We start from the raw sequence: 27,096 nt of genomic DNA, 5'->3' as shown, positions 1-27,096 counted from the left end.
TGGCACCTTCGTTTTTATTTCTTATATTTTTGGAAAATACTATTTATTTATTTTTGGAAAATATTATATCTAGAAAGCTAATTACCAGGAAATCTAATTTAAATTATATCATACAAACGGGGAGCTGAGTTGTATTGCACGTAATACGTGAGGAATTTTCATTTAATTAGTGTTGTCAGAAAAAGGAAACAAACCTATTAATTGGATTGGAGGTCACTGATTATTTAATAATCATTTTAAGGATATGATTAGAATAATAAACCCACGCATGGCTCCCCCCGCGAATCTCTCTTATTTCTCCTCGGGTTTTGTACTGAAACTAGCTTGCACTTTGCTGTATATATATATATTTTTTTTTTTTACCAGTGCTCTTTTTTAATTTTGACGAACGTATCATTTATATCCGTGATTATTTTCTAAATTTCCTTATCAATATTAGATTCGATTACGAACAAAAAAAAACTATTTATGCGAAGTTACAACTATTAGACATTCGTGAAAATACGAGGCCGTTTAAAATGTTCAAAGGTCGTGCATCTTGAACTTTTATTTTTGTTTGCGTCCATTGCTTACTTCACGTAGCTGTTTTGTCGACTGAAAACGTTTGAAACAGATCGCACATAAGATTATACACTGTTTAAATATGTGTTAAACCCGCGTAATATAAATGAGTATTTTTGTATGTATAGTACGCATGTGGACACAAGTACAACACACACAATCATGGTTTATGTAAGATAGATGATGAGTGATAATGCGATTAATGAAGAGGTGGTGCACAAGTAAAGTGGCACGTGATGGAAGCTAAACTGGATTTATGTTGATTATAACGACCTCACCATTAGTGGAAGCCATTCTTTTCGCTTTCTATTTTCAATTTTCATCCTCATTATATTGTTTCTCTTCTTTGTTTCTTTATATGATTTGTCTAAATACCTAATATGATTTGCTTTCTAATTTCTCAAACTCGTGTTCTCCCCAGTCACGATTTTATTATAACCTTTTTGCGCATTTATTTTGCCTGTCTCTCTACATTATTTTATTTTCCATATTGCAAAATACGTCACGCAACTATACCTTTTCATTACTGGCTATTAATTAATATTGGATGGTTCGAATAGTTATTCGTTACGCATGAAAACCACATCATTTCGAAGAGAAGATAATAGTTTAGTTTAGTAAACGCATTCTGTTTTTTTTTGGTAACACGTCAATGCATTCTGGTTACTACTATATTTTTTTACTACTTCCGACGTTTCATCCAATATAATCAAATTTGAAAATAATAACGAATGGATAATATTTGTTCTTACCAGCTGTCGAAACAAACTAACGAGAAACAGAGGGGAACGATTTTCTCTCTAGACTATCTCTCCGTCCTCTCTCTAGCAAAACCTCCGCCGTGATATATTGATTCCGACCGACGGTGAGTTCCCACAGCCACCGTCGATCCGGTTTTCATTTTCTAGTTTCTTTTTCGTTTCTCTGTTCAGTTTAGATAGTATAGGTTCGGGTTTTTTCCCGTTTTGACTCCGGCGGCGTTTCTATCGGACGGAAGCTGGTCGGCTTTGACTCTGGCGTCGTCGATTCTCTTCTGGTGACGACGGCCGACGGTAAGTGTTGTTTTATGGTGGTGGCGATGGCGACGGATGTGTTACAGACGCATGCCGTGGAAGCGGTCCGGTGAAGCGTTGTTGGTTGCGACGTTTTACTCGGAGTTCAGGCACCGGTGAGATCCTATACCTTCAATACAGTTGTTGGAGGTGGGTTTCATCGGTAAAAGTGGCGGAGATGTTGATTCTCCGATTTGGATCTGGTGTGATGCGGGGGACGGCGACCGGAAGCTTTCTTCGCCGTTTGGTCCCGATTTGGTGATGAGGAGACGCGTGTCTCGATCAGTGGAAGAAGTGGACACGTGTACGGTGATGCACAAGCTTCAAACGCGTGGATGGATACCCAACCGTCTCGGTTTTTTAGTTTTGGGCTAGGCCCACGTTTCTAATGCCCTTTATGTCGGGTTTTGACTGGGTTGTAATCGGGTCATCATGACTTTTCTGTTTTTTAGTTTGGACTGGATCCATTTTTTGGGCCTTGGTTTTTAATAAAATAATACTATAGATGGCAAAAAAAAAAATTGTTCTTACCAGCTACAAAAGCCCAGTGGGCCGAGCTAGCGGGGCCACAAAGTAGGGTGGGGGTGAGTAGGTGGGAGCTGGGAGCTGGTGTGGACGTCGAGTCTTCTATTGCCGCTCCTGTTTTGTCCAATCACGTATTTTCTGCTTATTCTTGCATGTGATTTTTGTTTCTTAATCATTTTATAATTCAAATTTATTATATGGTCTAACGATATGGTAAGTGTTTTCTTTTTGTTGACATCAACAAATGGTTAATGTGTCAACGTATAATGGGGTTTGTTATATTTGATGTGGGGATATAAACGCATTATATTATCATGCATATATAGTATATATACAAATGTTTTATAGTCGTGTTAATTATATTATTAATGCCTAGCGCACCTACAGCTCATTGGTGAATATGGATTTTATTGGAAGGAAATCTTTTTTTTTTGTTAAAAATGTAAATATCATTAACAATTTAGCGAAACTCTAACTACAAAAAATTGCAATCTGATCTACTTATGAACCAGTCCGATGAAATAGACCACAAAAAGATAAAAAAAACCTATAGAATCAATGACGAACCAAGTTGTCCGGAAGAACAAACCATGAAACTATAAGTAAAGTATTTTTCAAAAAAAAAAAGAAAAACTATAAGTAAAGTAACAAATTAAGCATTAAATACTCTAATCTATGTACATGTTCTACGTAATGTTTTTTTCGTAAAGTAGTTTTACGTAATGTTGCCGTATGAGGAGTAGTCAAAGTTTATCGATTTTTCTGAAAAAAGACTAGTAGTGATATCAAGAACGAAGATCATGACATGAATCATGAAACTAAAGTTGCAAAGTTACAAAAAAATAGTTGCAAATGAGAAATAAATAACTTTTTAAAAAAGAATTTGTTCTAAAAGTTCCAGAAATCTTATAACTATGATGTGCCTCTCTTGTTTAACTTTTCTTTTTTGGAAACTGTTGTTTGTCAAACTTTTAGTCTCTCTTTTCATCATATGGACTGAACATACGGGGATGTTGAAAACTCATTGGTTGATTCCTTTAACATTGACGGCAGTTTTTGCAATTATAACTCTTTAAAAAACTAGCAAGCATGTCTAATCATTAAAATACACGTGTCGTGAAAGAGCATCATCCAGTTCTTAATTTTATTTTATGACTTATCCAGTTCTTAATTCCAATTTGTCAAATTATTATTATCATTACACCGACTATATCATAACTACAATTTCCTCTTATTTGTTTGGTACGTATTTCATATACGTTTTTAAAGTATACTCTTTTGGAAAGATGGGTTGATAAGTAATCCAAATATCATTATTTTAAACTAACCTAGTGTGAAATAGGCCATGAGAATTGAGATATACATGATTTTCTACGATTTATTTCAAGATATAGATTTAGGTAATATCAAGTTAGTCAAAGCCGTGCAAATGTAAATTAGTGAATAAAATATGAAAACGGAAAGGCTATTGATTTGGTGGGATGTATTTCCATGAGAGCTTTTAGTGGTTCCACTAGATAACAAATTTACCAGGCTTGGCGACTAAGTGATGACTGGTTTTCCCGCTATCACCCGCAAACGCAGTTTTTCGGTTCATAACGGTTGTTGGCGTTTCGAAACAATCACAGAAAATGCTACAAATCGTTTCAAACCGCTCCGAACCCCTTAAAATCAAAAGCTGGTTCCATCTAGCGTTTGCGGTTGCGGGCGGTTACGGGAGGATAAATTTTTTTTTTTAAAAACAGAATAAATAAAAATAATACTAAAAATATCCAATAAAAATTTTCAATTGAAATAATAGAAATTGTAAAATGTATTCATATCATATTTCAATTTATATTATAAAATTCAAAACTAAAATATTTTCTATAAATTTTTAAAATTGAATAATATGATTTTATAAATATAAATTTTATATTTATCATATTATTATGATTTTTAATATTTTTATAATTACATAAAATGTAAATATTGTTAAATTATTATTTAACAAATGTTGTGTTTGGTAGTTTACCAGTCATAAGAGTCCCGCAAACGCAACAATTTCTAACAGTTGTACCAGTCGTACAAATCTCTAGAAAACGCTTAAAACCGTAACCACCCGCACCCGCAAACTCCTGCAACCGCAACCGCTGCGGTTACACCAGTCAGACCCTAATGCCAAATTCGTAGCCACGTTTTATTTATTACAAAAGCTTTTAGCTTTTTATTTTATTTTTTTGACCAAAAAAAAACTTTTTTTATTTTATTTTATTGTGTTTTCTCCTTCTACTATTTGCGTGCTTAATGCATATCTTATCAATAATTATACGTATAAAGTTATAAACTACTACCACACGTTGATATAAATCATGCGTATAACCATGTAGATCATTTATAGAAAATAAAGGTGGTTATATTTTGATAAAAAAAGGTGGTTATATATATATATATAATTAGTACTTCACAATCTAGTCTATCATGTAAATTGGAGAAGAAAAAAAGTCTATCATGTAAATTGTTTTGAATAACAAAATTTAACTTGAAAGTTGAAACACACATACATAAATTTTTTTGACGGAATTCACATACATAAATTGAACCATTGACTGTGATTTATGAGCAAGAGCACGTCTAACGATCAAAAATCTCCTCTCATCATCTCCCCAAAAATTACGTATATATACATAAATTTTAGAAAATCGATACTATTTAGAAAAATATCATAAATACATATAATTGCAAGAGGAAAATAGAACATAAATACTGCGTCTGCTATAAGAGGAAACACATGGATCACTTTCACTATTCCCTAATCACGCTCTAATCATTCTGATAAATGAACTACTGGATAATACCATATCAACATTGCAAGCCTAAGAAAATGGGCGAGTCCAACAAGTGAGCATACATCATTTGACAATTGCCATTACTGTAAAGGAGTACGGGACCAATTATTTATATTTTATATATATCCTTTTGCTGCTACTGAACTATCGAGTTCGTTTGTCAAATATATGAGCTTTAAGCATTTAATTTTTGAAATATTTATGCATAGAAATAAGTAAACTAATTATATAGATTTGGTTCCAATAAATCGCGTGATCGAGGAACGTGGTCCTCATAGATATACATACATCATATGGTTTTCTTAGAGCATGTTTATAGGTAGAAACTTTATTTGTATCTTAAGTGGGAATTAATGTTATTTTAATGATTATCATTAAGCTAAGATATATTATTAAGATACACTTAATTATTTTCATTTATAGGTAGTTTCTTTAATTAAAGTTCTTAACAATAAAAAAATATTACATTTAAATTAAACAATTTTTAAAGATAAAATTATTTTATTATATTACACAAAATTAAACATAACATTTTAAAAATAGATTTTAAAATAACAACATAAAAACATGAAAATAAAGATTACTAAAAGCGGCATCGACGTTTAGTTGTTGCGTTGATCACGTCCAAATTTACGCCATATATGTTCAACCAAATCACGTTTTAGTCGTTGATGCATTGGTTTATCACGCATACTTATTATAACACTATCTTGATCGGAGATACTTGGAGGGGTATCTATGAAAAAGGTGTCATCGGCACTTGAACTTTCGCCGTCTTCTCCCGGTTGGAAACCCGAAGTGTCGAATTGAGTGCCATCAACTCGTTCGTTTTCCACTATCATATTATGGAGTATGATACATGCTCTCATAATCTTCCCAATCTTGAGTATGTCCCAACAACGTGCTGGATTTTTGACAATGGCAAATCGTGCTTGCAAGACTCCGAAAGCACGCTCGACATCTTTTCGGACAGCTTCTTGAGTTTTAGCAAATAAAACTGCTTTCCGCCCTTGTGGAAGTGGTATAGATTGGATAAAAGTTGCCCATTTAGGATAAATACCATCGGTGAGATAGTAAGCCATTGAATAAGGATTTCCGTTCACCGAGAAATTCACTTGTGGAGCTTGGCCATGTATGATGTCATCGAAAACAGGTGAGCGATCAAGAATATTAATATCATTTAAAGTACCTGGAAGTCCAAAGAACGCATGCCATATCCAGAGATCATAATCAGCAACCGCCTCTAAAACGATTGTGGGTTTTCCCGAACCACGAGAAAATTGTCCTTTCCAAGTGGTGGGACAATTCTTCCACTCCCAATGCATACAATCGATGCTTCCTATCATACCGGGAAATCCACGAATCTCTCCGAGATGAAGTAGACGCTGAAGATCATCTTGCGTTGGTCTCCTTAGGTACTGATCGCCGTACAAATCTATTATTGCTTCCACAAAATTTTCCACACATAACCGAGCCGTGCTTGCAGCAAGCCGGATGTATTCGTCGACCGCATCAAAGGCAGAACCATATGCCAAGACACGAATTGCGGCTGTACACTTCTGAAGTGTAGAGAGACCACTTCTTCCGGTAACGTCTTGTGTTTGACGAAAGTATTGAACTTCATTGGAGAGGCGGTCAACAATACGCATGAACAATGACTTGTTCATTCTAAATCTTCGTCGAAATTGATTTTCCTGATATGTAGGAGTGTCACTGAAATAATCGTTCCATAACCGTTGATGGCCTTCTTCGCGATTTCGTTCGATAACTACTCTTTTTTTTCTTTGTTTTTTTACCACTTCTTGTTGTTGTTCTTCTTCTTCTTCTTGACCACCTGTTTGATTGTTCAAACTCTCAAATGCTGCATCGAAATGGTAATCATAATACTGATCAAAAGCTTGATTGAAAGACTCATCCATTTTTTTGGAATCTTTTAACAAAAAAAAATGAAAGTAGGAAAAGTGATGAATTGAAAATGAAAGAAGGAAAAGTGATGAATTGAGAATGATGTTTACGATCAGTTGAGAGAATTGTTTTGTGATGAGAGAATGATACAACATTTTCACTTTATAGATACAAGTTTAGAAAAAGACAGTGACGTAAAGACTATCATATAATGAAACATGTACATCTCGTGAAACATGAAGACAAGAACTACATGTCTACATGTACATCTCGTGAACCAAAAAGACAAGAACTACATGTCTACTATACATCTCGTGAACTTGTCTTGTCTCTTTACTCTTGTGAACCAAAAAGAGCAGACAGAGGCATTACATCTCGTGAACTTGTCTTCTCTCCCACTTGTCTCTTTACTCTCCCACTCTTGTCTCTTTACTCTCCCACCTGCATTACAAAGACATAAATTATTTTCAAGACAGAGGCGTTTGAAACAGAAACATAGCCATTAAACAAAGGCAAATTATCATTAAAACAGAAACAGAAAACATTAAACACAAAGACAACATTGAAACAGAAACAGAAAACAGAAACAAACATTAAAATAGAAACAACTACAGACATTAAAACAAGGAGACATTGAAACATTTAAACAAGGAGACATTAACTAGAGAACAAATCACTGATAAGCTTCTTCTTGAGGACTTCTTCGTAATCAGCTAAGGCATCTTGTCTTGCAAGGAGATTCTCAAGCATATGAGTCTTAGACAACCGTTCTTTGGCGGCCAAATCCTGCTGTTTGATTGTCCACATACTCTCATACTTGTCAACATCCAGGATCTCATGCACCACAGGCTTCTTTCCACTTGCCTTTGCATCCTTTGCATCCTTTGCAGCCTTTGCAGCCTTTGCAGCCTTTGCAGCCTTCACACCCGGTGGACGCTTGCTTCCACTTGCTTCAGAGGGAACTGAATCCTCACCTTCCTCACCTTCCTCATTCTTCCTCTTCTTCTTCTTCTTATCATCGTTATTAGTAATGTCGCGCCACTTCTGGTCAAAGCGCAGCTCCCTCCATGCGTGTTCTAGAGTAAACTTCTTCTTGTGATGGATAAAAAAAAGATGATGTGCTTGTTTGAGAACATCAACTTCATTCTGGCCGGAGCTTTTCTCTCTAGTTGCTGCTGCGTATGATCCACAGAACTTGGACACGAAATCATTGATCTTGTGCCAACGCTGCTTGCAGTCACCCGTCTTTCTCACCAAGCAGCCAGCAGCGTGAGGAGTTGCAGCATAGTATGCAGTAACTCGCTCCCAAAAGGTTCCTGCTCTTTGCTCGTTGGCCACCACAGGATCTTTGCTCGTGTTCAACCACGCGCTGATGAGAACAATGTCATCCTCTTGTGTCCATTTCCTTCGTTCTTTTGGCGCAGCAGAAGTGACTCCATGAAGGTTTGAAGCTTCGGTTCCTAGACTAGCTACAGATGGAAAGTTACTGAAGGAAACTGTTTGGGTTTGTGAACTAAGTAAGTCCACTAACGAACCGGTTCCAGAACCAGGAAAGTAAGCCATTGAATAGAAGATGAGAGAAAGAAAATAACAAAGATGAGAAAGTGGAGAAGAAGGAAGAAGAAGAAGACTGTTTTTTCAAGACAGAGGAGAAGAAAGAAGAGAAGTACACGGTTTATAACCGTGTTTGACATCACACAAAGCATTGATCACAACCTACCACTACCGAGTTGACATATAGCTACAATCCATTAATCACACAACACCATTCCTCACACAAACCATTCAATTCAGTCTAACCATAAAATTTATTACCTAAATCTACCAATATCTATTTAAGCATACAATTTCTTACCTAAACCTATGCATTGATCACAACCTACCACTACGGTTAAATTCTTTAAGTAAAAATCAACTACAATCGCGACATATATGACAAACCACAGACTAAAAACTCTACAAAGATTTACCAAACCAAACAGAGCAAAGAAGAATGTTTTATACGACTCTAAATTCATTAGCAATGACAATAGTTTATCCAATTAAACAGAGCAAAGATATCAGGTTTTATTCTATTCAAATGATCAAAGACAGAGGTCTTACCTTAATGAACAATCGTGGGGGTTCTGTCTGAGTCTGACAAAGAGCAAGGTTTCGCCATCTCTTGATCATCCAAAGGTCTTGATCATCCATCTCAACAGACAAATACACAAAAAAATTAAAACAAATCAGATGCTTGTTCATTCTAAAGATTCACGATTCAAAAAAGACATGCATGAATGAAATAGTTTGTCTTTGAAACAAATTCAACTCATCTTTACCTTTCGATCATCCAGAGCAGAAGCGTTCACCGATGTCTCTTCGTCTCCGAGAGCCACCACGAGAGAAATCTCGCCGTTTTCGTTGGTCGAGGAGAGCAACCGCTAGAGGAAACGTCGTTCTCCTTCGTCGAGACGAGCTACCAACAGAGACGCCGTCTCGTTGAGGAGATTCACCGAGATGAAGCAAATCGCCTTTCGTGTCGCCGAGGAGAGGAGAGAAAGAAGAGAAAAAGAAAGAAAGAAAGAAAAGTGAGAGAGACAAAACGATGTCGTGCTTCACCTCTTCTCTCACCAATCACCTTTCAACACGTGGCCATAAGATACACTCTCTCCTTCTCCTAATTAAGCGACGAGTTTAGCATAAAGGTGGTTTGGTCTTTTTAATTTAATCTAAATAAACCTAAGATACACTCTAAGATGTCCCTATAATCATGCTCTTAGCCTTTCCTTTTGGGACCATTTAATATCATGTAAATTGGACCACTTGTCTCGTATTACCTAATTGTAGCTCTAGTCGATTCATGGGCATCTTGTTTGACAATAAAAATCTATAATAGCTTCTGAAGACAAACAAACAAAAGATGTAATCGTTTCCTTTAGAACACGGTCCTCGCAAAAGCCATATGCGCAAGAAGTATAACCCTATCTTCGAATGTGTTGTTTACATACATACCACTGGTTGATTCAAGTGATTTATCTAGTAAAGCCCATTTATACATCAAAAACAGTTTTGTTTTCAACGAGTTTTAAATACATACTTATGAGGAATATGTAATTTTATATCGTAAAGCCCATTTATACATACTTATGAACGTGTTGCATAAATACATACCCTATGGCCTATGAGGTATAGCAAAGCCCATTTAGAGTTAAAAAAAGGAAATTCTTGGCCCAGTTTATAAGCCCACGTGCAGCTTTGTCTTCTTCTATATGCAACATCGATTCTTTGCTTGCTTGTTCGCTTTACTAAGGCTTTCCCTATTATAATAGGGATCAAAAGGTTTCTTGCGAATTTAGTTTTGTGAAGGAAGAAGAAGAAGGAAGATATGATGATGCTGAGAGTCCGAAGCAGAGATGGATTGGAGAGAGTGAGCATAGATGGATCTCACATGACAGTGTCCCAACTCAAAACCCTAATCGAAGATCAGCTCCAGATCCCAATCCAGAACCAGACCTTATCCACCGATCGCAACCTCCTCCTCGCCAAATCTCCCGACGATTTCCTCCGCTTCACCGACATGACCGACCCTAACCTCCCTCTCTCCTCTCTCTCCCTCTCCCACGGATCCATCCTCTACCTCGCCTACGAAGGCGAGCGCACCATCCGCGGCGGCCCCGCCGTCACCCCCGCCGGTTCCTTCGGGAGGAAGATGACCGTCGACGACCTGATCGCGCGCCAGATGCGCGTCTCCCGCCAGGAGAAGTCCCACTGCGACTCCGTCTCCTTCGACCGCGACTGCGCCAACGCGTTTCAGCACTACGTCAACGACTCGCTGGCCTTCGCGGTCAAACGCGGCGGCTTCATGTACGGCAGCGTCTCGGAGGAAGGTCAGGTGGAGGTGAATTTCGTCTACGAGCCGCCGCAGCAGGGGATGGAGGACAATCTGATCCTGATGAGGGACGACGAGGAGGAGAAGCGCGTCGACGCCATCGCCCTAGGGCTGGGGATGAGGAGAGTCGGGTTTATATTCAGCCAGACTGTGACTCAGGACAAGAAGGAGTACACGTTGTCCAACGTGGAGGTGTTGCTTGCGGCGCAGCTCCACGCGGAGAGCGAGCTGAAGGAGTGGGTGACGGCGGTTGTGAAGCTGGAGGTCAATGAGGAGGAAGGTGGTGCTGATGTTCATTTTGAGGCGTTTCAGATGAGTGACATGTGCGTTAGGTTGTTCAGGGAAGGGTGGTTCGAGACGGAGATTGGTCCCGAGGATGATCCTAAGCTCTCTAAGATGAAGAAAGAGGTGGTTGTTGGTGTCAAGGATCTTAAAGAAGTTGATAATGATTTCTTCCTTGTTCTCGTCAAGATCTTGGATCATCAGGTTCCTTTCTCTCTGCTCTAACCTGTAGATTTTAATCATAGCTTAAGTAGGAAGAACAAGTGAACGTTGTAGGTTTATAAGAACATTTGTGATATGTTGATCGAGTCAGTTGTGTCGTTAGTCTTTTATATAACTTTTGTGTGTGTTTGATTGACAGGGACCGTTGTCTTGTACCTTTCCGATAGAGAACCGGAACGTTGAAACGACAATGCGGGCTTTGAAAACACATATGGATCGCGCAAGGAGCCTCCCGTTCGTGAAGAGGATCTCTGATTTTCATCTGCTTCTCTTTGTGGCTCGGTTCCTAGACGTTACCTCAGATGTTCCTGCATTAGCTGAGTGCGTACGTCTTCAGTCTAATGTCCCTGAGGGCTATGAGTTGCTCATCGACTCAATGGCTAATACTTGTTAAACATTTCGCAATAGATGTCTGTTTTTATATTTCTCTCTGCTTCAGGGTTTGTTTTATGTACAACGTTTAGTTTCTTTCTTTTCAATAATCAAAATCATGTACAACGTTTAGTTTTCTTTCTTTCAATAATCAAAATCATGTTTGACTTAAATGTTAAACGCAACAAGGACTGAGTTTAAGGTAAAAAATAAGGTTGTTAGTGGTAGCGTCTCAAGTTACATAAACACGATATACAAGAACGATCGTTTCACTTCCAGAAAGGTACTTAAAAACAAAAATGGAGATGCGGGGTATCGAACCCCGTGCCTCTCGCATGCAAAGCGAGCGCTCTACCATTTGAGCTACATCCCCATTTGATAATGAAGCTGTTGCGTTATTTAAAGAGCAATTATGTTATGTGATTTCATAGATTGGACTGGGCTTATTATGTTTACCTCAACCACAGAAGCCTAAAGTTCAAGTGTTATGAATGACTAATTGGTCATGTCCGCCAATAACAATTGTATGTCCAAAGGGAGAGTCCATGAGTGAAAGGAATGATGTCATTGGGCCAACATAGAACTGGTTTCGCGACTAGTGGCAGTATTCGTAATCTTGTTGACCGGACGAGGGTGCTTCTGGAACATGAAAGTTTAGTTCTTCTCATAATAAATAACCAAAAGAAAACAACACAACCCTTTTGTCGCCACCCACATGCCATGGCGTTGGTCGCACGCTGTATAGTTTCTTTTGTCACCTTCCTCTAACCAATTTTATTTTATTTTATTTACGAGTTGCATTCACATTTTTAATATAATAATAATAAATAAAAGCTACCAAAAAACAAACAAAATAGCCTCTCTTTGTCCTTCTCCTATTACAAGTCACAACCATCAATGATAATCCAAGATCCCAAACTTTTATCTTTTATATAGTTTAAAGCTGCATTAGCATACTTGATTTTTTTTGACATCCCATACTTGACATATTATATCATTAGATGGTGAATGATCTTTAATAGAACTTTTTATTTCTCACTCTTTCACTTTTTGAACTCCAGTATAGGCTAAAGCTCACATATTGTCTTTATAGAAATGAAAAATTCGCCTCCCTCACCAAACGACAAAACTAACTGTATAGTGTTTTTATTATCATACTAAGCATGTGTATATATATAGATATACTTGTAATTATTATACCAAAGGATATGCAAAATAACTCTTTGTTTCCGCCAGCTCACATGAGGGAAGGATTATCTAATCTGTTAATGAAAGATTCAATACTGAGGTTGAGGTAGTAGTATTTTGACAACTAAACACGAAATAACAAAAAAGAACTTGTCGGAAACTATATAAACATATCCGTATATTAAAATAGTAAGTGGGGAGGAAAAGAAATGAAGGGTCAAAAGGAGCACGTAATGAGAGAGCGTGTCGGGACTGGCGTGCCAATAGCCAATCCTCTCTTCACATGACACGGCCAATCTCTTTTTTTTTTTGTTACGGTAAATACTTTTATAATTTTGAAACAAAAAAATATTATCTTCTAGACTTCTATAGTTAATCAGCCGACTAAAATTAGTTGGTAATTGCTTAGTAAGTAGGACTAGTAAATTACGACACACAGAAAAAAGGAAAAAAGTGGATTAGACATAGGACCCACCATCAAAACAGTATAACTCGGGTTCGTCCGGCCCATTTGTCACCGTCCGAGAGGTTATATTAAAACATCTCTCACCTTTGACTCTCTCTTCTCTCTCGTGTAGAAGAACAAGAACAAACTCTCTGCTTGCTGTACTTTGTTTATCTCTCTTGTCTCATTTTTCTCCTTAAAAATCTACTTCTTCTTTGTATTATACTCTACTGTTTTTTTTTGTGTGTTTTTTCATTTGAAGAGACCCAGAGAAAGAGATAAATTTTAATGGTATGAGGCCGTTTCACTGAAATCGATTCTCCCTGGAAAAGTTCTTTCACACCACCTCAGAAAAATATATATTTTGTTACCAGGAAAAAAGTTTATGACTATGACTATGGCTGGTGGGAACGAAGTCAACCTAAGCGAATGCAAGGTACTTTGTTTTGTTTTTTTGTTTGTTAATCTCATTTCGTGTTCTTAAATCTTGGAATATAATTCTGAGCCGATGAAGATCATATATCATCATCATAGATTCATTGTACGGAAAAGGTTAAAATAAAAAAAAATCTAAGACGTCCCATCCATTTCAATTTCTTTTTTTTATTTTTGCTGTAGAGAATAGTCCCACTCAACACATGGGTCCTCATTTCCAACTTCAAGCTCGCTTACACTCTCCTCCGCCGTCCCGACGGCTCTTTCAACCGTCACCTCGCCGAGTTTCTTGACCGTAAAGTTCCCGCCAACTCTTTCCCCGTCGACGGTGTCTTCTCCTTCGACCACGTCGACACCTCCGCCTCCACCAACCTTCTCACCAGAATCTACCTTCCAGCTCCCCTCGACCCTTCCCGCTACGGCACCGTCGACCTTACGGAGCCTCTCAGCACGACCGAGATCGTCCCTGTTCTCGTCTTCTTCCACGGAGGCAGCTTCACTCATTCCTCCGCCAACAGCGCCATCTACGACACTTTCTGCCGTCGGCTAGTGACTATTTGCGGCGTTGTTGTTGTCTCCGTTGACTACCGGAGATCGCCGGAGCATCGCTACCCTTGTGCTTACGACGATGGGTGGAGTGCTCTCAAATGGGTCAAGTCCAGAATCTGGCTTCAGAGTGGTAAAGACTCCAATGTTTATGTTTACTTGGCTGGTGATAGCTCTGGTGGCAACATTGTTCATCATGTTGCTGTGAGAGCTACCAACGAAGGAGTTAAAGTTCTTGGGAACATTCTTCTTCATCCCATGTTCGGTGGAGTGGTGAGGACTCAGTCTGAGATGAGACTTGATGGCAAATACTTTGTGACTATTCAAGATCGAGACTGGTATTGGAGGGCTTATCTGCCTGAAGGCGAAGATAGAGATCACCCAGCTTGTAATCCCTTTGGCCCTCGTGGTCAAACCCTTGAAGGTGTCAACTTCCCCAAGAGTCTTGTCGTTGTTGCTGGTTTAGATCTTGTTCAGGACTGGCAGTTGGCTTATGTCGATGGTCTCAAGAAGACTGGTCACCATGTTAACCTTTTGTATCTGAAGCAGGCCACCATTGGGTTTTACTTCTTGCCTAACAATGATCACTTTCATTGTCTTATGGACGAGTTAAAGAAGTTTGTGCACTCGATAGAGGAGTGTAGCCGAAGCACGTCAAGTCCTACTCTTCTGAGTCTATAGCAGCATGGAGGTCTACTCATGTTGCTGCAATATATGATGGTATTTTTTTTTTTGTACAGTTTTCCACAAGTATTGTGGAGTGCCAAGTCACGTTTTTATGTGTTCGTTAGTCTCCTGAAGCTTCATAAGTCTGGCTTATTGTGAGATGTTGTTGGTTGAGCCGGAAGCAAAAACCAATTCGGTTGTCGGCATCTACCGGTTCAGGGCTAAACCGGGAGATTGTACTTTGCTTGGTAGTAGTACTAGGAGGTAGTCTTTAATTTGGCTCTAAAGTACAGAGGGTAAATTTACTAGACAACTAACTTGTCTTCAATATGTTGTGAAAATTAAAAAAAACTTATCCTGGTACGGATTTGTATGTTTATATTTATTTATATTTTTTTTTTAGTTTTGCATATTTATTTATATTTAACCATGCTTTTAATAGAAAAGAACATGTATTTGTGGTTCATGCATTGAAGGTTTTTGCCTTACACAAGACAAATCATTCTTTAAAAAACTTTTCTTTTTCCTTTGCAGTTTTCCAACTTCAACCCACCAAACATTCAATCTAAATCTCTGCTATAATTGTGAACATGTACGAAGCTAAAAATGAAAACATATATAGAGAAAGAAAGATTCAAACATCTAAGTGAAAACCCTAGGGGGACATATGGCAATAGCGTTTTAAATGATGACGACTAAAGAAGGAAGCGCAAATAAATGTGAGAGAAGAAAAAAAGACAAGTGTTGCGTGTGCACTTTAGGCAAAAGCTTCACAATGCCAAAACCTAACCCCATGTCCCCATCCACTCAGACGAGAGAAAAAAGCTTACACAGCCGGACTTAAAATCAACAATAGATTTTTCTTTTTTATTCCCTTTTTTCAAATACTTCTATTTTTCTTTGGCATATTTTGCTTAATGCATCTTCTATGTGCACGTATTCGAAGTTTAGAATTTTTGGTGTTTCTTGTAGTGGTTGTGGCTAAACATGGACCCCCCCTCTTAGAGAAAACAATCTATTTTGTCTATATATGTTTGTTTCTAAAATATACCATTTATAACCATGGCTTATGCGTGACTGTTTTTATTATACTTGCTTCTTTGGATGTTAGTGGGTAGGAGTATCGAAAGCTTGAAGAAAAAAACAAGAAGAAGCGTTTCTTACTCATTTGTCTTTAATAACTTTTAATTTTTATTCTATATAACGATGATACAAAAAATAAATACTAACATATAACAGGTAAACTACTTATGAAGATAATTTCATTTTATGATTAACATTTTCTTAGTCCTAGCATGCATTAGCCTATTTTAAAAATTAATTTTCTAGTGCACACTATTTTGTTTTTTCGTTGTAAAATTATTACTTATAACCAAACTTTTGGCTTATTGATGCATCCTTGATAAAGACTCTCGTTTGTCTTGTAATGAAATTGTCTAGGCAATTAATTATTTGGGGTCATTGTCTTTGTTTTAGTGTGAATATTTACTAATTGATAGACCAACTGTTTTTTTTTGCAAAAAAAAAAAAATCTGTTTTTTTGCTCAATTTCATATTTTGAAAATACTAATTTTCATTTTTGTAATGGTCGGTCTTATTTGGTTTTGTAGTCTTTAATTCTGACGAAAACCACTTGAACACTGTTTGGTGCTTTATCAACATCTTCCAGCTTTCCACAATTCAATAATTTGTCGTTTACACTAAGATTTTTTTTTCTTTTGGGACTTTGCCAATGGATTACCATTGTCCTTTGCGGACTATATTCAGTGCTTTGGACCAAAGTATCTTTGATCGGTTATAGATTTTCGGTAGTGGTAATTCTTTTAACTGATCTGATGGTGATTGAGGTGTCGGTCACATGTTTTTGAAAATAAAAGAAATGGAATTGAATTTAGTTGTTGGCCGGTAAATTATAAAACATGAACAAAGTATACATGCACAGAGGGATCGTAGGAGATAAAATACATGTAGATCAATAATGTGTATAAAGTATAAGCTGATATATTAAACTCACAATCAACCACGTTGTAAGGATTTCAAAAAATACGTGGAAGGGTAAAGGGAAATAATCAGATTATATAATATAGGAAGAAGTTAAAGAGTTTAGCTACTCTGAATGGAAAGTTTAATAGATGTGCAGAGATTTCATAGAAACGGAAGAAAATAGAAAAAAAAATAGAGAGAGAGAGAGGAAATAAAAGACAAAAGCATTGAACAACAATGCATACTCTTTGTCTTTATTAGTCTACTGTCTATACCTAAGCCCTAGAGATATAAAGAACAAGACACAGACCTTTCATCTTGAAATTCTCAAAATCTAAAACCCCACAAATCACGAATAAACATCCTCTCTCTCTCCCTCTCACACTCACTTTTATCACTTGCGTTCATCATCAACTCGTCATCATGTTTTCATCTTTCTTGGCAGATCTTGTTGGTGACAACTCCAATATGAAAAAAAGGGATGGTGGAAAACAATGTCACATACGGAGATATTGTGTACTTGACATGCATATTACTTATGTGCAACGTGCATAAATTATTGGAACCATCATCACATTTTCACGCAAATTGCAAAGATTCTCAAACCAGATAAGTTATAGGCAGTTTTCGAGACAAACTAGTGACAAAAACATGTAGGAAGTAGGAACTCACTGAGTGGTGTGCCGTTTAATGTTGTAAACTAGTACAATCTGTATTACGTTATGGGCTCTTGAACCCAGCATCCTCAGGAATATGGGCTCTTAAAGTTTGAGGCTTTTACCAAAGTAAAGTAATGGGTTTCGAGAAAAAAGCAAAGTTAGGATGGGCTTTTGTCTCCTAGTGGACCGTGTAACGAAGATTGGTTTATAAGCCCATAATATTATATCAGTACGTTGCGGAACCACCGTTTAGAAGGCGTGAGTCAATTTACAAACGACCGTTAAAAAGCTAAAGGTCCTCCACGCTGGCAGGACCTCTCGAACTGGGGCCACCAAATGCTATATATATAAGCGAAAGATAATCACATGTTAGAGTTAGTTAGATTCAAGCCCATCTTTGTTTCTATAACACGGAAGAATGAAAGAGTTGCGATCGTAGAGAAAGAAAGGGAGAGAGCGGTTATGGTAATCACGGCGTCATCCTCTACGATTCGCATCGGAGAAGAAGGCGCAGAGAGCCGGCCATCAGAGGACAGTACACCAACACATCCTCATCGACGGCGCTGGAGCACTCCGATTGAATCTCTCGATCACGAGGGCATGGAGCAGAGAGGCGCTGACGATTTTTACCTAGGGGGCGAAATATCGGCGTGGGGACCGTATGGACCGCCGTTGCTGAAACCGATTGCGCCGCCGTCTATGCCGCTGCCGAAGAGGACGGAAGCGGTTGTAGAATTGAGGAGAGGGAGAAGCGTGACGAGGAAGCGAGATCTGCCGCCGTATCTGACGACGCTTGATTGTAACGGACGGCCGAGATTTCATCACAGGAGGGTGAGAAGCGAAGGACGGTTAGAGATTGCCAGCGTGGCAGTGAATATACCGGAGATCGTTAGCGTACGTGGAAGCGATGGACTCAGAATCGGAACTGTGAGAATCAGTCAAGAGGAAGATCGCTAATTTCGCGGGATTGATCCTTGTCTCATTTTGTTTACTTTAGGCCCATTTTAAATGATTAATTACTGGGCCAGAAAGCCCAAAATCATTAGCTTGTTGAACAATTATAAAAACTTGTAAGATGACGTGTCAGGCGTCGATTTGTCTGTCACTGTTGATTTCGTCTCTACACGAGCCGTGGGATTCGCAGGAAGGGTTTTTGTCTTTTTGAGAAGGTCAGAGAAGCATTGAAGAGATACCTTTGGCGTTGGGAAAATAATAAAAGAAAGCTGAAAACTTTTCAATCGGATTACTAAGAAAAAGAAGAAATAAGCTGATGGAGGAGGAAGAGCTCGGCAAAGCAGCTACACCGAGAGCCAAGGTTAGTTCATCGTCTTCCTCTTCTTCTTCTGGTTCTGTTGTGCCAAAAGTGCATACATTTTGCATGTTTTTATCATCTCTGGGGATCTCAGATCTCGTTTTGTAGCTTTTCTAGGTTTCAGTTTTAGGTGCTTGAGACTGATAAAGTTTAGAGCTTTTGTAGTGATAACTTGTCGTTTAGTCTTCAAGAGCACTATCTAGGAAGTAACTTGTTGTTGGGGTTTCCTTTTGTTTGATTCTTAATTGTTTTCTGTTAATTGTCACTAATGCTTTGATGTTTCTATGTTTTCAACGGTCTCTTGAATAAAAGCTGTCTTCTTTACTTTGATACATTGCTGAACTAGTTTTCAGTTCTTGTCTATTTATATGCTCTCACAAAGCCTTTGTCTTTTTTGTTTCACTGAGGCTACATTGTAGAAAGATCTTGCTCCAGGGAGGGTGGTAGATACCTATGCGGCACAATGCGAGACTTGTCACAAGTGGAGAGTGATTGATAGCCAGGAGGAGTACGAGGACATCAGGAGTAGATTGCTCCAGGACCCTTTTACCTGCGACAAGAAGAAACAAGTCTCCTGTGAAGACCCTGCTGATCTTGACTATGATTCCTCTCGAACCTGGGTCATCGACAAGCCTGGTATCCCCAAAACTCCCAAAGGTTTCAAGAGGAGCCTTGTCCTCAGAAAAGACTACTCTAAGATGGATACTTACTACATTACTCCAGCTGGTAAGAAGCTGAGGAGTCGCAATGAAGTCGCATCCTTCATTGAAACCAATCCAGAGTTCAAGGATGCACCGCTTCGAGACTTCACTTTCACTGTCCCAAAGGTCATGGAAGACACTTGTCCTCCTGATGCTAAGATGGCCTCTCCTAGTACTACTACTACTGATGATGTCCAGAGAAGAGCATCGAACCCAAGCCAATCAAAGGATAGTTAGTTTTGCTTTTCTTAAAAAGAGATTTCTTGTGAAGAAGCTCTCTGACCTCTCTCTTAATAACGAACTAGTAGTGTTAGAGGCAAAACAAATGTTAATACTATTAGTTTTATTTTGATCCTTAGTCCTTACACACACACAAAAAACAGTTATTACTTGGGAATCTCACTAGAGATTCTATTTCTCAAGTAGAACCAAGTCCAACAGCTCCGGGAGTACTCTGGTGGCAAACCCTGGTGCATCTTACAGTGAGCGGTTGCTCTTGAAGGATGGTGCACGATGACTCGCAGATTAGCTCATTGTCCATCCTCTTCCCAACCATGGACCTTAAGCATTGAGATATGCATCTTTTACGGGTTGTGTAAGAAGAAGTGCATTTCCTGCTGCATTTTGTCTGCAAAGGCCAATAACCTCTTCCTACTGCTTGCTTCTTTGTAGCCATCATCTCTTGAATGGTACGAGAGCAAGCTACCATGCAGCGTTTACAGATTTCTTCTTCGTTTTCTAGAAAGAGTTCCTCTTGACAACAGATCTTACATGTTGTGGTGATCATGTTTGCATTAGTTCTTACACTGAGCCACCACCAACAGATCTTCTGTTGCACTTGACAACACCAGAAAACCCCGAAACATAAATCTGACTACTAACTTCGCTTGCTTTGGTCTCATGCCTTTACGCATGGCTACAACTCTACAAGACTATTGGTTACTATGTTAATATTTGTTTTATATTTATATAGAGGTGGGGGGGGGGGGGGGGGGGGGGAGTGGTCTATAACATGCAAGATATCTACGAGTGTTGTGGGTACGTGTAGATAAAGATTCGCTTATCATCCACTTGTACATCATGCTTCACCCATTTGCATTCCTGTCTCTAAACCCAACACAAGTCCCAGTGACTATAATGTGATCCTTAGATCAATCCTATTCATAACAGATGCATTGCGCAGTTGGACATCATCGACTACAAAACACTGCAACACTTTTAGAGAAAAATATTGTAAATATAAACCTAAGATTACATTTGATGAAATTCATGATTGGGATGAAGCAGTATTGTCTTCGTAGTAATTAATTGATGAAAAACATGTATAGCAATTTAGTAGTAGATAATAGTATTTTATGAGATGTGAAAGAAAATAAGAGACTAGTTGCGTTTTGCTGGAATCTTAGAGCATCCTTATTGCTAAAACAAAATTTAAGGTTCTTAGAATAGTTTATTAATATGTGTAGGTTAAGAAACGTAGCTAAGAAACGTGATTAAAACAGAACATTATTGGTAGATACGTTTAGAGGTTCTTAGATTAATTTTTTTTTGAGTTAATTAATTGTGTTTATAATAAAACATATAACATTAAAATAGATAACTAATGAAAATGTGGTCTTAGGAAAAAAAATTACAAACTCGAAAACATTAAAAATTTGAATAAAAATACATTTATTTAAACACCAAATTGATTTCCATATATGTTCGATCAGATCAAGTTTTAATTGTTTATGGACTGGGCTTGCCTTAATTCTTTCTCGACGATCACCTGGAGTGAAAATAGGGAATATATGATACAATGAAGGAGGGTTGGGGTTAAATAGGTGAAAATTAGAACTAGTAATAAGTTACAACCATAAACCACCACAGTCTAATCACAACTTATTACACATCCATCAAAGCTATGCGAAAATTAACTTGTAATACAGATTCAAATTTGGTTGAGAACAAACTAAACTAAACTCAATTCACAGTACACAAACCATCAAAGCTATTACACATTTCACAAACAAACTTCAAACTGTAAGCGAGTTGGTTGAAAACAAACTCAACTCATTTCACACTAATAAATTTCTTTTCAGAATATGGTTACATCATTAATGGTTTCTTTTTGCTATAGCAGCGACAAGACATAGTCATCAATGTTTGAAACCTTCAACCTAGAGTTAAATACACCATTAATGGTTACAATGTTTGAAACCTTCAACCTAGAGTTAAATACATCATTACTTGCTAATGAAATCTACCGTAATTTGTTCAAGTTACCTAAACAATAGTACTTACTAATGGAAGACATACTCATCAATGGAAGATATAGGCATCGAATACTCACAACCATACAATCAAATACTCATCACAAGCATACAATCAAGTTACAATCAAGAAAACAATTCTAATAACCAGAACACTAATCTTTAGACAAATTGTCAATCGCAAACCCTAAGTTACAATCCTATCCTTAACCAGTCAATTTGTCAATCGAAAACCTTAATTAACATTTTTATATATTCCATAAACAAAACTAATCAGGACAGAACACTAATCTATAGACAAAGGCATACCTGTTTTTTTGTTTTCGATTCGGCGGAGAGATCGATGGACTGAGGAGTCGGTTGCAAAGGGCGGAGAGATCGGCGTCGACTGAGGTAGACAATCGGCGGAGAGCTCGGCGGTGATCTCGTCGTGGACTGAGAAAGCAAATCGTTGGAGAGATCGGCGGAGAGATCGGCAAATCCTATGTCGGTGACGCCGTCGAGAGAGAGAGATGGTGAGAAGATCGACGAAGAGAATGAGAGAAGGAGAGATGGAGATAAAGAGTGGAGAGATCGGTAACACAGAGACAGAGTTGGGTCTACTCGCCTTCGAGAGAGAGATGTCGAGAAAGGAGACGAAGAGAAGGAGAGAAGGAGAGAAGGAGAGAAGGAGAGAAGGAGAGAAGTGTGCGTCGTACAAGGGAGCGACACGTGCCTTTAAGGAACGACATAAAACACTTCTTATTTAACAAACGTTTCACTCGTCTATAAGCATTTTTCATTTATTTTTGGCCTTTAATTGCATAAGAAATGCCATAATAACCGGCGATAAAGGTGCTTATGCAAAAGCATAGAGAAGAATGATTGATATGCTTTCATATATTATTGGTTCTACACTTCTAGGCTATATAGGCCTTTTCTCGCATCTTGTCAGTAACATTCTGCACGACGAACCAATTGTACTTAAAAGGCTGTTTCACGAATCATTTGATAATTTTAACCAATTGTGTTTAAATTCATGCAACAATGCAACCAATAAAATAAAGATTGGGCTTGTTCCTATCATCATTGGTTACATTCTTTTGATACTAAATATAATAGCTATATATATCTTAGTTTGTGTTAATTGTTATATTTAATTCTTGCATTGGAGTTGTATAGGAGGAGTGCATGAGAAAGCAAAGACGAGTCTGAGCTGCTAAGTTTCTGTAGCCATGCAAGAAGCCATGTTTCCGTGCACACAATTTAATAAAATGACTTTATTGTTTACCATCAATATCAACTTATGATCTACATATCATGTACTCATTTTGTGGTTTAAGACAAACAAACGTAGATGTACTTAACTAAATGTTTCTGCTTTTCAACAAAGTAAAAATTTTCATATAAACTGGGAATATTACATAGTACAAGTATATGAATGAGTAGGTAGACGTTATTTATAAAGAACAAAGACAGTATTTGTTTGTAAAACTTTAAAAATGAATTTTATGGATAACAACAACATATTAGTAATATGAATAGCACCAGTAGTGTATCTCTGGTTCTAAGGAGAGGCTATAGCCTTTTTCTCATCATCTCGAGTCTACTCTGGATAAAAGCATCTGATTTCTTATCAATATCAATCGAAACTGGCTTCGGTTGTGATCTTTTCCTCACATCTTCAGGCTTAGCGACAAAGCTAGCTTCACTCGGTACGCTCTTCACGTCAGTACCATTGAACAGCATGATCACCCTCTCTCTCTCTGATCTAGAGCTAGTGTTGATGGCATTAGCAGCGTTATCTTCTCTTTCCTTGAAGTGAATTGTGATATCAGAATTTGATCCCTTCTTGATCAGTTTCTTCTTGGTAGACTTATCTTCCTTTTGACCCGACATGAGTTTAACCACCACGTACCTTATCAACCGGCAACAAATGCCTCTGTTTTCATCGTTAATCTCTCTTCTCTTCATCCTCTCTTGTGTTTTACAGCCAAAATATGTTTTACGCTGTTGGTTTATATATATGTAAAACAAAACATTAGTGGGATTATAGATTTTTTTCCAATTGGCTTTGCTTTGATTCTACGCTTTGTGAGAAAATGTCATCGTCTTTGTCTTTTACTATTAATCAAAAAAAGAAAGAAACCAGAATCTATCTAGTTTCTTCTGCATACACACTTGTGTTTGGTTGGTTAGCTTTATGTAAAAAAAAAGCAAATAGCTTTGTACAAGTTTTTCTTCCATTCGAGCTGGAGATTCGCTACTTTTGTTGGTTTGAGTGGACGGAAACTAGATAATGTTCTTCTTATCTACTCGGACTTTTGTTGATTTCTAATAGTATTTCTACTACAACTTTTGTTATTCTCACGTTTCGTGTGAATCACGTGTGTTGTGTTAACAAAGCGTCTAGAAACAACACAAGAAGTTATTATATAAAAAAGACGTTTGTCATTGGAAACGTAAGCACCGTTCTGTTGAATCCTGTTTTGTTACCAACGGCCATGGTATCATTCGCGGATGAGAGACCACATAAGCTCCACACACACGTGTCTCAGCCCCGATTGTGTATCTCCAACAGCAAGACTCTCTCGTTACCGAGGCCGCATCTCTGCTGAATAGTGGCCCGGGACTTTCCAGGGTGAGGGGTTAAGACAAGCCCGTTTGACCCATTCACTTGGTGTCCAATGACGTTTTGTTACACTTGGTATCCAATGACGTTCTCAGATATTTATATAAAATATGTTTTATAGACTCAATTCTCTATGTGGGAGGTTTTTACGTGAAAACTCTTTTTTCCAATTACAACAAGAGCTTGCCATGCAAAGTTGGTTCTTCTGCTCAAAGTCAAAATACAAGTCAAGTAGGGACGAGAATAAGGATAGGATTGTTTGTTTGCTGGTTAAGATTGGCCTTTGGCATATATGAATGTTTAAGTTCAAATATGTGAGAGAGAGAGAGCAGAGAGCTGAGTCTCTTTGTGTTCAATTGCGGATCACCTTGACAACCAAATCTCCTCCCCGGCAAAGAGGGCAAGGCTTCCCCTCCAACATCAAAGAGCATGTTAAGCAGCAGCACATATGACCGCACCTACAATTCCGAACCAAAAACCAAAAAAATAAAAATAAAGGAATCAAACATCTACCATGCCAATGATCAGTGAGTGAGATGATTTTTTTTTCTGAAAAAGAAAAGACAAAAGCAGTCCTCTTACGGAATAAAAATGGCATCACACTTGTGCTCAATGCATATTATACAGAGATCATCGTCATCTGTGCTTCTACCATCTAAGCTATTCTCCAATTCTGGTGATCATATAATATAATCTGTAACCAGAGCATACTCCAAACCATATTCAGTAAAAAAGAAATGATTCACACTAAGAAGTTACTGCAAACCTTCTTCGGCCACTACTTCCTCTCTCCCAGCAGCTGCTCTCTCTCTGTTAGAAGCTGCATCAGCATCTCTGCAACAAGCCGTTGACAACTTAATTTGGAATGAGTTATTAATTTGTTTTAGCAGCTGAGAATTACCTTCTTCTCTGTAACAGTCGCTGCTGCCGCCTTGTCTCTAGAAGATCTCCTGTCCTCATTAGAATATGTTGAATCACAGGCATTGAAATCATAATCACACCAACAATAGCTAAACCCATTGAGGCTTTCTTGAACCTCCTGCCACATAAATAAAAAGAGAGAGAGAGAGAGAGAGAGAGGATATTTTTAGACTTTTACAACCTTTGTAGTATATAATATATATCATGGAAGAGAGATAAGAGATGACCTTGACCACTTCCCCGCATTAGAGATGAGCTGATCGAGAGGTATAGGGGAGACGTAGAAAGGGCGGCCTTGATCGGGTTTTTGAATCTTGACATCTCCAACACCATCCTTTATAGTCTGTTGTAGAGGCAACATCCAAAATGAGATATAAGAAGGGTAGTCTTGTTACTTGTTAGGGTATATAAGAAGAAAAGGGAGTGAGTCATACCTGACCAACAACAGTAAGGGGTGTACCGATAGGGAGAACACGCTCAACGCGTCTTATTCCAAGCATCTGAAGACAATAATGGGTGGTGTTACCAAAGAGAGCTGACAAGGAAGGAAGGGAAGGAAAGAGAGACCTTGAGGCCTCGGAGATAATCTAGTGTGCCACGAAGAAGGGAAGATGGCTCTGGCTTTTCTAAAACTTCAGCACCGGCGGTCAAGGCAAAGCCTATAGCACTCTGAGCTCCCTCTACGATCACGCGGCCTGTCCCATCGTCCTATCATATCACACATAAAATTGAGAGTTCAAAGCAGTTAAAAGCAGAAATAGCAGAGAGAGAGAGAGAGAGAGAAGGGGTAACCAGAAACCAAGGGACTTCCTTAGAGACGGGGAGCATGAAAGCAGTGTCTTGAACCCATGAAAACTTCCAATTACGCTTGAGAAAATGTTGCGCTGCCTAAAAGAAAGAGAGTCAAATTGTTTTCTTATTCTTAGTCAAAATAAAAAAGAAAAAAACACTAATCGTTCCAAAACCGGCAAATCTAAAACACATACAGTTTCCTGGAGAATAACAGCGAGAATGTCACTGTGCTCACACTTGATGGGTGTCTCAGAGCCAACTACTCCTGATACTGCGATTATCATCGAAGGCAACACCTTGCTGCTCTCTGCACAAAAAAAAAAAGAAAGAGAGAGAGAGAGAGATGCTTTTGAGAACCAACCCAACCCATCACATCAAAGTAAAGTGAGGGGGAGACAAACAGAGAGAGAAACAGCATATATACCCAAATCCTTGAGATGGTCAACCCTAGTGGCCGATGTGAGAAAGTCAACATCCCTGTTGCAGAGCCAAAGAACATTTGGAGCAGACACACTGACACACTGAGTCTCACTGAACCAAACAAAAAGAAAACAAAAGGAAGGGAACCACTTTTTGACGGGGAGAAGGAAATAAATGAGAACCTTGCAGTTCGGCGGCTGAGAAGATAAAGAGCGGCGGCTCCTGTGCAACACAATCCTCCCCATTGTTCCATCTTCTTCTAATCCCCTTCGGAGTCGGAGTCGGAGAAAGTGATCAGTTGCCTCCGTCAACTTTGTTTCTTCTTTTTCTCTTTCTTTCTTTCGTGTAAAAGGAAGGACGATGAATATTGTCTAATCTCAAATCCGGCCCCTGAACCTTTTATAAGTATCAAATAAACACTTGAATCTTTTAACTGGATCAATTAAACCCAATTGATTATCTTTTAGTCGTCATGTTAACTTACGCATGTATAATACAGCGCACGTTATACTAGTCCTTTGCAAATTTGCAAACCCTACACCGACCA

At 38.2% G+C, this 27,096-nt stretch overlaps 10 protein-coding genes and 1 non-coding gene across 12 annotated transcripts; 4 read left to right on the top strand and 7 right to left on the bottom strand.

The window, feature by feature from the left end:
• Positions 1-5,455: 5,455 nt before the first annotated feature.
• On the bottom strand, positions 5,456-7,016 carry LOC130511594 (uncharacterized). The gene has a single exon (XM_057008783.1). The coding sequence runs from the start codon at positions 6,883-6,885 to the stop codon at positions 5,569-5,571; it is 1,317 nt and encodes a 438-aa protein (XP_056864763.1). The 5' UTR covers positions 6,886-7,016; the 3' UTR covers positions 5,456-5,568.
• A 512-nt stretch (positions 7,017-7,528) lies between these two features.
• On the bottom strand, positions 7,529-8,434 carry LOC130511432 (glutathione S-transferase T3-like). Its single transcript, XM_057008422.1, has one exon. It carries the CDS (start codon positions 8,432-8,434, stop codon positions 7,529-7,531), a length of 906 nt encoding a protein of 301 aa, XP_056864402.1.
• A 1,713-nt stretch (positions 8,435-10,147) lies between these two features.
• Positions 10,148-11,750, top strand: LOC108855626 (NPL4-like protein 1). Its single transcript, XM_018629490.2, has 2 exons — positions 10,148-11,228; positions 11,386-11,750. Exons 1-2 carry the CDS (start codon positions 10,239-10,241, stop codon positions 11,638-11,640), a joined length of 1,245 nt encoding a protein of 414 aa, XP_018484992.2. The 5' UTR covers positions 10,148-10,238; the 3' UTR covers positions 11,641-11,750.
• A 168-nt stretch (positions 11,751-11,918) lies between these two features.
• TRNAA-UGC (transfer RNA alanine (anticodon UGC)) lies at positions 11,919-11,991 on the bottom strand. The gene has a single exon. It is a non-coding gene; the product is annotated as a tRNA-Ala (tRNA).
• Positions 11,992-13,490: 1,499 nt separating this feature from the next.
• Positions 13,491-15,715, top strand: LOC108851978 (gibberellin receptor GID1B-like). The gene is made up of 2 exons (XM_057008485.1): positions 13,491-13,687; positions 13,870-15,715. Exons 1-2 carry the CDS (start codon positions 13,637-13,639, stop codon positions 14,911-14,913), a joined length of 1,095 nt encoding a protein of 364 aa, XP_056864465.1. The 5' UTR covers positions 13,491-13,636; the 3' UTR covers positions 14,914-15,715.
• Positions 15,716-17,871: 2,156 nt separating this feature from the next.
• On the top strand, positions 17,872-18,497 carry LOC108851594 (uncharacterized). Its single transcript, XM_018625050.2, has one exon. It carries the CDS (start codon positions 17,907-17,909, stop codon positions 18,495-18,497), a length of 591 nt encoding a protein of 196 aa, XP_018480552.2. The 5' UTR covers positions 17,872-17,906.
• Positions 18,498-18,715: 218 nt separating this feature from the next.
• LOC108851593 (methyl-CpG-binding domain-containing protein 4) lies at positions 18,716-19,907 on the top strand. The gene is given in 3 exon segments (XM_018625049.2): positions 18,716-18,855; positions 19,272-19,746; positions 19,749-19,907. Coding segments are annotated over 3 exon segments (558 nt in total). The 5' UTR covers positions 18,716-18,810; the 3' UTR covers positions 19,787-19,907.
• Positions 19,908-19,971: 64 nt separating this feature from the next.
• LOC130511431 (uncharacterized) lies at positions 19,972-20,340 on the bottom strand. The gene has a single exon (XM_057008421.1). It carries the CDS (start codon positions 20,338-20,340, stop codon positions 19,972-19,974), a length of 369 nt encoding a protein of 122 aa, XP_056864401.1.
• Positions 20,341-23,269: 2,929 nt separating this feature from the next.
• Positions 23,270-23,923, bottom strand: LOC108852159 (uncharacterized). The gene has a single exon (XM_018625662.2). The coding sequence runs from the start codon at positions 23,756-23,758 to the stop codon at positions 23,363-23,365; it is 396 nt and encodes a 131-aa protein (XP_018481164.1). The 5' UTR covers positions 23,759-23,923; the 3' UTR covers positions 23,270-23,362.
• A 188-nt stretch (positions 23,924-24,111) lies between these two features.
• Positions 24,112-24,606, bottom strand: LOC130511430 (uncharacterized). The gene is given in 3 exon segments (XM_057008420.1): positions 24,112-24,329; positions 24,332-24,416; positions 24,575-24,606. Coding segments are annotated over 3 exon segments (231 nt in total). The 3' UTR covers positions 24,112-24,215.
• Positions 24,500-26,891, bottom strand: LOC108854302 (E3 ubiquitin-protein ligase SPL1). Of its 2 annotated transcripts, XM_018627827.2 has the most exons (11): positions 26,732-26,890; positions 26,554-26,606; positions 26,324-26,436; positions 26,130-26,225; positions 25,905-26,045; positions 25,772-25,837; positions 25,565-25,680; positions 25,318-25,455; positions 25,183-25,250; positions 24,999-25,089; positions 24,500-24,874 (listed from the first exon to the last, which is right to left on the bottom strand). In XM_018627827.2, the coding sequence occupies exons 1-11, from the start codon at positions 26,800-26,802 to the stop codon at positions 24,769-24,771; spliced, it is 1,059 nt and encodes a 352-aa protein (XP_018483329.1). In that variant the 5' UTR covers positions 26,803-26,890; the 3' UTR covers positions 24,500-24,768. The 2 variants fall into 2 exon arrangements, with proteins under 2 accessions (XP_018483329.1, XP_056865396.1); XM_057009416.1 differs by lacking the exon at positions 24,999-25,089 and having other exon boundaries at positions 26,732-26,891.
• Positions 26,892-27,096: the final 205 nt, after the last annotated feature.

This window comes from Raphanus sativus, chromosome 4 (genome assembly GCF_000801105.2).
Source record: "Raphanus sativus cultivar WK10039 chromosome 4, ASM80110v3, whole genome shotgun sequence".
In the NCBI taxonomy this organism is placed as follows: Eukaryota; Viridiplantae; Streptophyta; class Magnoliopsida; order Brassicales; family Brassicaceae; genus Raphanus; species Raphanus sativus.
This window is presented reverse-complemented; position numbering and strand designations above follow the sequence as displayed.

Excerpts from the sequence above, each read along its gene's own strand:
- LOC130511431 (XM_057008421.1), bottom strand. The coding sequence starts at position 20,340 with ATGATCACCACAACATGTAAGATCTGTTGTCAAGAGGAACTCTTTCTA.
- LOC108852159 (XM_018625662.2), bottom strand. The coding sequence starts at position 23,758 with ATGAAGAGAAGAGAGATTAACGATGAAAACAGAGGCATTTGTTGCCGG.
- LOC108851978 (XM_057008485.1), top strand. The coding sequence starts at position 13,637 with ATGACTATGACTATGGCTGGTGGGAACGAAGTCAACCTAAGCGAATGC. Across the intron at positions 13,688-13,869 it reads TCAACCTAAGCGAATGCAAG|AGAATAGTCCCACTCAACAC; the intron begins GTACTTTGTTTT and ends TTTTTGCTGTAG.
- LOC130511594 (XM_057008783.1), bottom strand. The coding sequence starts at position 6,885 with ATGGATGAGTCTTTCAATCAAGCTTTTGATCAGTATTATGATTACCAT.
- LOC130511432 (XM_057008422.1), bottom strand. The coding sequence starts at position 8,434 with ATGGCTTACTTTCCTGGTTCTGGAACCGGTTCGTTAGTGGACTTACTT.
- LOC108854302 (XM_018627827.2), bottom strand. The coding sequence starts at position 26,802 with ATGGAACAATGGGGAGGATTGTGTTGCACAGGAGCCGCCGCTCTTTAT. Across the intron at positions 26,046-26,129 it reads AGGAAGTCCCTTGGTTTCTG|GACGATGGGACAGGCCGCGT; the intron begins GTTACCCCTTCT and ends GTGATATGATAG. Across the intron at positions 25,838-25,904 it reads ATTATCTCCGAGGCCTCAAG|ATGCTTGGAATAAGACGCGT; the intron begins GTCTCTCTTTCC and ends TATTGTCTTCAG.
- LOC108851594 (XM_018625050.2), top strand. The coding sequence starts at position 17,907 with ATGTTAGAGTTAGTTAGATTCAAGCCCATCTTTGTTTCTATAACACGG.
- LOC108855626 (XM_018629490.2), top strand. The coding sequence starts at position 10,239 with ATGATGATGCTGAGAGTCCGAAGCAGAGATGGATTGGAGAGAGTGAGC. Across the intron at positions 11,229-11,385 it reads TCAAGATCTTGGATCATCAG|GGACCGTTGTCTTGTACCTT; the intron begins GTTCCTTTCTCT and ends TTTGATTGACAG.